We start from the raw sequence: 10,814 nt of genomic DNA on the forward strand, positions 1-10,814 counted from the left end.
CTATCCGTATCACTTCAACTAAATTGGTATGATGTGTTACATTGGACACAAAACTGAAGTAGCTAAGAGAAACATTAAAGTAAGAACCAATATATAACCGATTTTAGCAAATGGTAAACCGGTTCTTTTTTAATTTAAAAATATGGATTGGATCAGTTTGTAATACAAATGGTTTGGGTATTTTAATTTGGTGCACTGGAATATATGGATCGGTTTTGATAAACCAGTTTATATGCACATCCCTAGTTGCTTTTTGGAACACCAAGAAATGGAGGCTCCCGGATACATAAACATGTATCATGTAGTGATTCTTCTGTCCACTCTGTCACCACGCCAGCCAGAGTCTCAATAGCATATCAGCTCGGTATCATCTAACACTCCATATGGAAACAAAATTCCATACCTCAAAGTTCCTTTTACATATCTCAGAATCTTGACTGCAGCTTGGTAATGTGACCACTTTGGTTTACTCATAAACCTACTCATCATTCCAACTGCATAACATATGCCAGGCCTAGTGTTAAAAAAATATCTCAGACAACTAACTAATTGTTTGAAGGTTGTAGCATCTACATCCTCCCCATCATCATCAGAGTATAGCTTATGATTTGTCTCAGTAGGTGTGACTACTGACTTATAATTCATCATCGCAAATCTCTTCAGCAACTCAAGTTCATATTTTAGTCGATACACAATAATTCCCTTCTCATAATGCAAAATCTCCATCCCTGTAAAATATACCATATTTTCAAGGTCAGTCATATCAAATGCATTCATCAACACCTTCTTGAACTTGTTTATATCATAAGTACAACTCCCAGTCAAAAGTATTTCATCTACATAAAGACACACTTGAATCACATTGCCATCAAAAGAATGTTGCACATACACACCATATTCCATTTCACAGTTTTTGAATCCTGTACGCTTGAAAAATGAATCAATCTTCAGATTCCAATCCCATTGAGCTTGTTTCAGCCCATACAAGGTTTTATGCAACTTTTACACCATCCCTTATTTTTTATCTTTCACAAATCCAGGAGGTGGTAACACATAAAATTCTTCTTGCAATGGACCATTCAGAAAAGATAACTTTACATCTAAATGTATCAGAGGCCAAATCTTATTTGCAATTGTAGCAATAACCAACCTTATGGTTTCATGTCTAGCTACAGGTGAAAATACTTCAAAGTAGTCTAAACCACACTTTTTTAGCAATCCTCTAGCTACTAACATTGCTTTATGCTTAGCAACCGAACCATTTAGTTTAATGTTTTTCTTGAAAACTCATCTTACAGTGATGGCTTTCATGTATTGAGGTAGAACAGTCAATTCACATGTCTGATTTCTTTCGATGGCCTCAAGATCTTACTTCATGGTGTTCACTCGCACCTTCTTCTTAAGAGCCTCATTGATTCTGACATATCAGAGTCCACCGTCATGGAATTATTGACTTCCCCTTAAAGTCAATCTCAGTATCTCCAGCAACTCAAAGTCTACAAGTCTCCTTGGTATCTGTCTAACTGTAGCGGGGTATTCGTTACCTTTAGATTTATTGACTAAATCAAAAGTAAATCATACAATTCGAGTCGCCACCGCACTTCTATTTATCCAAAGGAAAGGTTACAAAGCGAACAAAAACCGAGAAGTTTTATCAAATCAAAAACTAATAAAAATGTCAGAGATCTGGGTAAGGGGGTTGGTTATGCAATGGGAAGGTTTTAAGCACCCAAAACATCCTTAGTACTCTAAGGGAGCCCTTTTTACAAATGTTGTAAGGTAGGTTGGTATTTGTGAAAAATTATTTGTGCAAACATGATTGGGGAAATGAGAAAAGAATATACAAGTTATTTACAATTTTGTGTTTGAATGGATAAACTCATTGTCTACGTATCATCTTAAAAGGTAGGATCAAAACCTCGTAGTTCGGGGTAAAAATCTCAAAAGAAGTTGGTGAATTGATTGGTCAAAAGCCTTAAAGGTCTTTTGTTATCGAAGGGAGAAAATTCAACCTAAAACCACAAATTCACCATGTGAGGAGAGCTTCAACATGCTAGTGAGGGGTTAACCCTATAATAAGCATGGAAGTTTTATAGTCCATCACTAAGGATATAGGTGAGTATTATATCAACCTCTAGGATAACTCAAACCTAATAGCTAACGTTTATGAAAAGCTTTGGCAAAAGTGGTCATTGAAACCACAAAACAATTGAGTGAGTTGTATTTACAGATGAAAAGTATTCACAAAGTAAGGTCAAAGTTGACTTAAGATTCAATTCAAATTAAGTGTTATGAAAAGAGTTTGAAAAAATCAAAGGCATAATTCCTAGGTTTCTAATTTTAAAAACAATGTCAATGTTTGCACAAAAGTTTGGCTTGGGTTAGAGTGGAGAGAAGAAGATAAGGGCTAGGTCCTAAACATGCAAAGATGAGGGAAGAGAAATAAAACCACATGGAGTTCCCTTCTTGAGATCATAGTGATGATCCAAGTTGCTCTCTTTCCTTTGTAATTAGCAAGCAATAAGCAAATATCTCAAGCAATCAAGCAAACAATCAATCAAGCTCCTAGGAATCTTTCAATTGGCTTTTGTATCTCTTATCTTGGATGTCCACGACAATGGTTCTTCTAATTGGCTCAAGTTTGGGATCCCTAGCACAAGAACACACAAATCAAAAAGTTCCACAATACATATAAAGAATGGACAAGAGTGAGTTTAGAATTAGGATCCTTTCAAGTTCATCTTCAAGATTAAGCATTCTAAATGCATGAGGCCTAGTTGCTCTTTGACAATTTTAGCACTCTAAAGGCATGAGGCCTAGTTGCTCTTCAAACTCCCTTAGCATAGGTAAGGTCCTAAATCTAAGTCCTTTCTCCATTTGCATTGGGTTCACACAAACAAAACAAAACAAACACAATAGTATATACAAAATAATATGCTCAAGTGAGCAAAAGGCAAATTGCATTAACATAAACATGAGCTCAAGTGAGCAAAGGGCAAAGACAAATGAATTAATGTGCAAGAAATTAAATTGCATTAAAGTAAATTGCAAGAATTAAATACTTGAATTAAAAGTTAGTAATTAGTAGTTAGTGTTAGTGTGCCATAAGGCAATTTAGCGCTATGTTATGCAATCGTAAGTGGACTAATGTAGTAGTCACACCTATCTGAGGCTGGTCAATAAAACTATAGGCAACAAACACAAGTTAGAGACCATGACTAGTAAGCCAAGCTCCTACAACTTGCCATGCCAAAAGAAAAAGAAGAATGATCTTGTATGGATTTAGGTTTTTTGCTTGACCAAGAAGCAACCTATCTCTAATGCAAAGCAGTTCACTTGATCTTTGATCAAGATGAATTTGATTTGAATCAAAGAAGGTTAAGCCCCTCATATGTCAAGGCTAACCACCAATCTTTAACTCATTGATCAAAAAAGAAAAAGAAGAAGAAGAAGAAGAAGAAATGGAATGTACATAATTGAAATTCAAATGACATAAGCAAAATACATTGATCAAATATGAATGGAATCAACATCAATCAATGGTAAACAGAAGTGAGATGAAGCTTAGAAGTCAAGAAACAATAAAAATATTTTTGGTAATTTTTGGAATTAAAATAATACTTGAATTAAAATAAATAAATAAAGGTCAAACTTCACATCCAATTCAAATCAACTTGGAAAAGTCCAAATGGATCATCCTAAGTTCAACATTGTCAAACAAGGTTTGACAAAAAATTTCATCATTTTTAGAAACCAGAAACTAATTTTAAACAATTAAAAATGAAGAAAATATAACATAATTGAACTAAAATCTCAAATAAATCTCAAATCAATTAAAAAATTGATGAGAATATTTTTCATAGATTCATCATCATTCAAAGATGTTAAGAAAATATTTTTGGCATTTTTGAATATTGGAAACTATTTTAAATGAATTAAAAATAACCAGAAAAGAGAAAATTCACAAAAAATATTAAATGGAATCATAAAAAATATTAAAAAATCATTTTTAGAAACTAGAATTAAAAAGAGAAATAATGCAATTGGTCCCATATTTTTTGGGTTAAAAATGAAGAAGTTGTGAATTTTTGAAATAAAATGGAATTAAAGAAAATAAAATGAAATTCAGAAATTAAGAAAAATCATGGAGCGTCTGATCCTGATTCATTAAATGACATGGAGGATCAAATGGCTGATAGGCGCGCGCTCATGATGGACCATAGTCAAAAGAGAAACACGCTTCATTTAAAAAAGTCATAACATTCAAGGATCCAGATTAGATCAGAGCAACATATCCAATGGTCCAGAGCTCATCCACGTGGGGACGGTGGTGTACACCACCGTCTTCTCCGGCGAGACTCACCGCTCCGACCAAGATTTCCAGGTTTTCAAAACCTCATTAAAATGCATGATCCTTATATCATTGGAAAGCTGGGGTGATGTACATCACCTCTGTGCCATTGGTTTCCACTCAAGATCACTATAGAGAGAGAAATCTGAGATGGAAATTTATGGTGTTCAAACTGAACTTGATCAATTCATGAAATTAAAAGCTCAGATCAATTGCCTCTCACATGAGGATTTCAGAGGTACCAACAAACACAAGAAATGAGCAATATCCAAGGAGTTTCGAATCAAAAAAGTTTGAACAACAACCTTTGAAGTGCAACTTTCAATGGCAAGATCTCCTCCAATTCTTGGATGCAGTGTGTTCTTGAGATGGCAAGGAAACACGGTTTAGGAATTGAAGCTCAATGATCAACCAATGAAGTTGAAAATTAAACTTGAAAATTGAAAGAGAAAAGAAAAATTCCTTTTAATGGAGGTTGGGTTTTTACTTCTGCAGCAATTCAGGCGCCTTGAGGTTGTATTTTGAAGAGGAATGGAGCTTCTATTTATAGCCAAGCATGATGCAAGCAATGAAATTCTCATGTGCATGTGAAGTTGGGTCCTCCATGCATGGGCCTGTACAAGCGCATGGGAGGCGCAAACTTGATTGGTTTTGCATGATGATGATGAAACAAATTATTTTGGACGTGTACATGGCAAGGCAATGTGGTGTGCAAGCAATTTAATCATGTTATGCATAAATGAACATAAATCTTCACCTCTTCGAAAATGCCCTTTGCCAAATTGAAACATGGTCATGTGGGTAATGGTTGGAAAGGTCTTGACATGAGGAACAAATGTTATGTTGAACAAAAATCCATTTGGTGTTGGGAAATTATTGAAAACAGGCCATGAAGTTCAAGGTACAAAACATGTATATGGGAATTTTGCCAAAATGGACCAACTTCAAGCTCTTCTGTTTCAATGATGCAAGTCTCAAATGACAAAACCTTCAACATCTAAGTTATATATCTTTTCAATTCAATCAATTTGGACTCAAATTTTGCATCATTTGGATTTTTTATGAGAAAGTTATGAGCACTTGAATTTGGACTTTTTCACATTTCAATGACTTTGGTCCAAAGTGACCTATAATGTTTTGTATTATCAAATGTGTTTCTTTTAGGATTATGAAATTTTGTCCAACATACAATTGAAGTAGACATCTTAAACTTTCTAATTCATTTTATCCCACCTAAAAATCATGAAAAATGAGTGAGTTAGGTCCTTGGGAAGTTGACCTAAAATTCGGGTTTTAGTCAAAATGACCTATAATGTTTTGAAATGAATGATGACCTTCCAAGTTTCAAATGAAATTTTGATGAGCATGAAAGTTGTTCATATGGTTCTTAAGAACATTTTTTCTCTTAAGGTAATCTCCATTTGACAAACACATCAAAAGTTAGGTCTCAGTGGATTTCAAAATAGTCAGATGAATTGACTGGTCAATTTCTCAAGTCCAAACTTCAAATCTTGATGAATGGATGATTTAGGACACTCAAATAAGCTCAAATATGCATGAAATGATGAATTAAAGAACTTACCTTTATTGTATTTGATCATGGGTTGAGGTTGCTTCATGAGCAAGGCACATTCAATGCACAGATGAATTAGGGTTTCCTTGGGAAACAATCCTCAAGCCCTTTGGTTTATCTTGATCAAATTGACAAATTGAGATACTTGGGAAGCATATATGATGATTGAGAGATTTAGGAACCATTGTCATGCTTGCTTTCAACTTCATCTGGCTACATTAATGAGCATAGGGGCCTCCTAGGAGCCTTGGATCACATGATTGCTCGAGCTTCAAAACAAAACAAGTTAGTGACATATTTTTGTGCTTTTGGTTAGTAAGAAAAAATGAGAAAAGAAATAATATACAATTCAAGCATGCTTGGTGGTCTCAAACCAACTCACACAAGTCCCAACCCAAGGGTTAAGGAGCCAAGAGGCTATGATCCTTGAGGCAAAATGCAAATGCAATGATATGATGCCATGAGGGATCTTAGGGTCAAAATTAGGGTCTTACACTAACTATGTATGGTCTCTAGAACTGTGCAAGTTCACCTTCAAAAAGTCCACCTTTAGAAGTTCCACCTTTAGAGGCTGGACCACCTTTAGAAGCTCCACCTTCAGAATTTCTACCTTTAGAGGCTAGACCACCTTCAGAATAAGATTCATCATTAGAGTTAGACTCACCTTTAGAGTCAAAGTCACATTCAGAATCAGACTCACTTTTCGAGTCAAAATCATTTTTAGATTCAGACTCTCCTCCATAATCAGAATCACCTTCAGAGGCAGAATCTCCTTTAGAGGGAGAATCTCCTTTAGAGGCAGAATCAGACTCTAGTGTTGACACTGCACTAGAGTTGGATTGAGACTTGCTCCAATCCTATGTTTCTGATTCTTTCACTATGAAATCTCTGTTGACTTCAACTTTGTTGGTGACTGGGAAATAGAGCTTATAAGCAATTATATTATGGTAACTTATATGTAACATGACTTTTCTTCTAACATCCAATTTCCTTATGGTAGCATGTGGTATATGCTTGTAACATACAAAACCAAACACCTTGAAATGGCTTACACTTTGCTTTCTTCTACTCCACTTATCAATAGGAACTACTTCCTTTAGCTTCTTTGTTGGACATGTGTTGAGCACATATGTTGATGTGGCAATTTCTTCACCCCACAACTGCTTAGGTAGATTCTTCTCCTTCAGTTTTCTCTTTGAAATGTCAAGAAGAGTTCTATTTCTCCTTTCAGCAAGACTATTATGATGTGGAGTGTATGGAGTAGCCACCTCCTACTCAATACCATGTTACTCACAGAACTTCTTAAACTCTGTTGAGTTGAACTAACCTTCACCATCAGTTATGAGGATCTTCAACCTTTGTCCATGTTAATTTTCAGCCTTCACTTTGAACTTCTTGAACTCACCAAACACCTCATGTTTTAGCTTAATGAGTTATACCCGTCTCATTCGTGTGAACTCATCTACAAATAACACAAAGCACTTGTTCCCTCCAAGTGAAGGTACCTCAAAAGGCCCACATACATCATAATGCACCACACCTAAAGTATGAGTTGCTCTTAGAGGTATTTCTGATGAGAATGACAATCTTGGTTGCTTGCCTCTCATGCATCTATCACATGATTTATCTGGTGCCAACATTTTAGGAATTCTATGAACCAGATTCTTTGAACTCGGATGCCCTAAGCTTTTGTAGTTCATATGCCCCAATCTCTTTTGACATATCTCACTTTCCCCTTCATCGCTTCTAGCACTAAGGCATTGAGTTTCTGTTGTTGTAACATTCACATTGAATGTTTTGTTTCTTCCCAATTCATACTGAATAATCATCCTCTAATTACATTCATACAACTTCAACAGATTGTCTTTTATGGTTATTGAAAAACCTTTTTCAACCAGTTGGCCTACACTCATAAGATTGTTATTCATGCCAGGAAGATATCATACATCCTTGATCAGTATAATTTTTCCATTGTTAAATTTCACTCTGACATTTCTCACTCCTTTAGCATTCAGATACTCATCATCAACACATCTGATCTTGGTTCTTTTACCATAGTCAAAATCAACCAGCTATTTCCTTTTTCCAATTAGGTGATTTGAGCAACCAATGTCCATATGCCACCAGTCTACCATTGATCCACCTACATTCACAGGTGCCATTAATAACATAGGTTCATCATCAAAATCTCCTCTTCCTAAGTTGGATTCTTCACCCTTTCTAACATTGTTTGACCAGTAATCAATATCAAAATAGTTAAACTAGTTACAACTGTAGCACTGAACCTTCCTCTTATCAAACATCTCATTTCCCTTCTTAGCATTCTTATGTTTCTTCTCTTCATAGTTGGAGAGTTATAACTTCTAAACACCACCACCATACTTTTTCTTGTTCTCTAGCCATGCTTACTTCTGGTTCTTCTTTCTAGAAGAAGCTTTCAGAGTTTGAGCTTTCAAAGTCTCTTCTATCTCTTTTTCATCAGTCGGACGCAACTCTTGTGCCTTTAAACTACTCTGAAGCTCTTCAATTTACATGGTACTAGTGTCTTTAGAGTGTTCTATGGCTACAACTATGTAATCAAACTGAGGAGTAAGTAATCCCAGTACCTTTTCAATGATTACTTGTTCATAGAGCGTTTCTCCACATGACTTCATCTCATTCGTGACCACAAACACTTTGGAGATGTAAGTAGGCACCTTTTCAGTGTTCTTCATGCTGACATTTTCATATTGTTTTTGTAGGGACTGCAACTTAACCTTCTTCACTTATGCTTCACTGCCATAACACTGAACTAGTGTATCCCATGCCGCCTTTGCCGTCGTCGAATCAAAAAAATTCTCAAACACCTTCATATCCACACACTGATAGATATAGAACAATGCCTTCTGGTCATTCTTCCTCGTTTCACATTACGCATTTCTTTGCACTTCTGTTACATTTTCTGTAACTAGTGTGTAACCGTCATTGACGAGATCAAGAACATATTGAGCTCCAAACAACACATGCATCTGAATCAACCAACGATTCCAGTTCTTTCCATCAAATACTGGAAACTTTGTGTTCAAGCTACTGTTTCCGCCGTTCATCTCCGCTCTTGTGCAAATCACTCAGTTCTCACCAACACTCGTGTTTCCCAAACCTTGAGAATCAAGATCAGTGATTCTCTCCGATTTCAAACTTCAATTCAACACGAATTTTAGAAACACAATCAACCACACATCTCATTACACTTGTGTTTCTCAATGAAACGAATCGGGGCTCTAGATACCAATTGTTGAAGTTTACACTAAACATTCATTTACGATGCACAAGAATGAAGAAGATGATGAACAGTTGCAAAGAGAAAAGAGAGAGAATGAAGCGTAACTAACTCTCAAAAAAATTCTCAATTCAGAATTCTGTTAATTCTGTTACAGATTCAACTCAATTTGAGTTTATATCTAATGACCCAAATTCAAATTCAAACTAAATGAAAACTCAAATTCAAATGCAAATTTAAATGGAAATCCAAATAAAACTAACTTGAGTTGAATTACATTTAACAGAAATAAATCGTGGGTGATCCGATAACGGAAACATGATAATAGACAGTCCACTGGATCTTAAATGAGACTCTTATACCATATTAAGAAATATATGGTTAGACCTAACTCATCACTACAAAACTGACATGTACGGTGAGAATTGTCTTCACTTATAATGTTTAGCTCATTATTCAATACGAAACTCTTAACTCTTAACGAAATTGTATAGAAATTAAAAATTATATATAAATTAGATCCAATAATAAATATGTCTTGAGTCGATGTCCGATCAATGTAGGATGTTGGACATGTTTTTCATCAAATCAACTACAGTGTACATCTTGAAAAGGCAACTCCTCGGTATTAAACCTTCAAAAAAATTCTGCTTTTCTGATTCCCAAAACAGATGAAAACATGCAATGAACATGTCCAAATTATTATTCTTTTACGCGTTTCAACTATACTCTCCTCCCTACTAACTTCACCTACCATACAAAGAATCTAACAATATCAACAAAAAAAAAACTTGCCAATAAAAAAAAGATCAAAATTGGAAAAAGAAAAATTAATGGCCAATTCCAGGGCTAGGGGCAGATACAATAAGAAGACGACGATCCATGCTTATGAGGTGTCGTTCTATGAGCTTCTCATCAACAACAACAGCATGTCCTTTTTTAGTTGGAGAAGAAGATGGAACAGTACCCTTAGGAAGTGCACTTAGAAACAAACTATCCCTTGAAGGAGGCTTCATGTTCATCTTCTTCCACTGCTTCTCTCCTCCCACAACGAGATTTCTTCCTTCTATACAGTTACAAAATGAAGCAAAAAGAACCAAGAACATTAGTAGGAAACTGCTAGATCGTGCCATGTGAATAACACAATTGAGATATTGGGAATGATCATCACTTTATAAGCTATCTATATAATATAGTAATATAAAAAGAGAAAAAAAAGTGAGTTTGAATGGCAAAGTCAAGAGAAAAAGATATGTGGGGTTTGAAAATATGTGATTTGGACATGAGGAGCAATGGCATGGGGTTGCGTAGTATTGTTCAAGTTGAATAATAGTACATGAATCTTGATAATTATGAAATTAATTATTCAATGAATTCAAAAGTAACACTAGACATGAAAATGAAATGAGACTAGTAACTAAATTCAATGAATATCTATTAGTTTAATATCAAATCTAAATTAGGTCAACTTAACTAGTACGGATCTTTTTTTGGAGGATACTTAAGAGTATTTAATTTGATGCTTTGCAAAAATCATAATTAAAGAACTGTTTTTTTGGGACAGTTTTAAAAACTTAATTTATTAGTCGTTGTTACTTCAAACCAATATTAAAATATATAATGTGAATTAT

At 35.0% G+C, this 10,814-nt stretch overlaps 2 protein-coding genes across 2 annotated transcripts; both read right to left on the reverse strand.

Moving 5' to 3' along the window:
* Positions 1 to 345: 345 nt before the first annotated feature.
* On the reverse strand, positions 346 to 903 carry LOC127102337 (uncharacterized mitochondrial protein AtMg00810-like). The gene has a single exon (XM_051039714.1). The coding sequence runs from the start codon at positions 901 to 903 to the stop codon at positions 346 to 348; it is 558 nt and encodes a 185-aa protein (XP_050895671.1).
* Positions 904 to 9,974: 9,071 nt separating this feature from the next.
* On the reverse strand, positions 9,975 to 10,369 carry LOC127107407 (precursor of CEP14). Its single transcript, XM_051044682.1, has one exon. The coding sequence runs from the start codon at positions 10,314 to 10,316 to the stop codon at positions 10,014 to 10,016; it is 303 nt and encodes a 100-aa protein (XP_050900639.1). The 5' UTR covers positions 10,317 to 10,369; the 3' UTR covers positions 9,975 to 10,013.
* Positions 10,370 to 10,814: the final 445 nt, after the last annotated feature.

This window comes from Lathyrus oleraceus, chromosome 7 (genome assembly GCF_024323335.1).
Source record: "Lathyrus oleraceus cultivar Zhongwan6 chromosome 7, CAAS_Psat_ZW6_1.0, whole genome shotgun sequence".
Taxonomy (NCBI): Eukaryota; Viridiplantae; Streptophyta; class Magnoliopsida; order Fabales; family Fabaceae; genus Lathyrus; species Lathyrus oleraceus.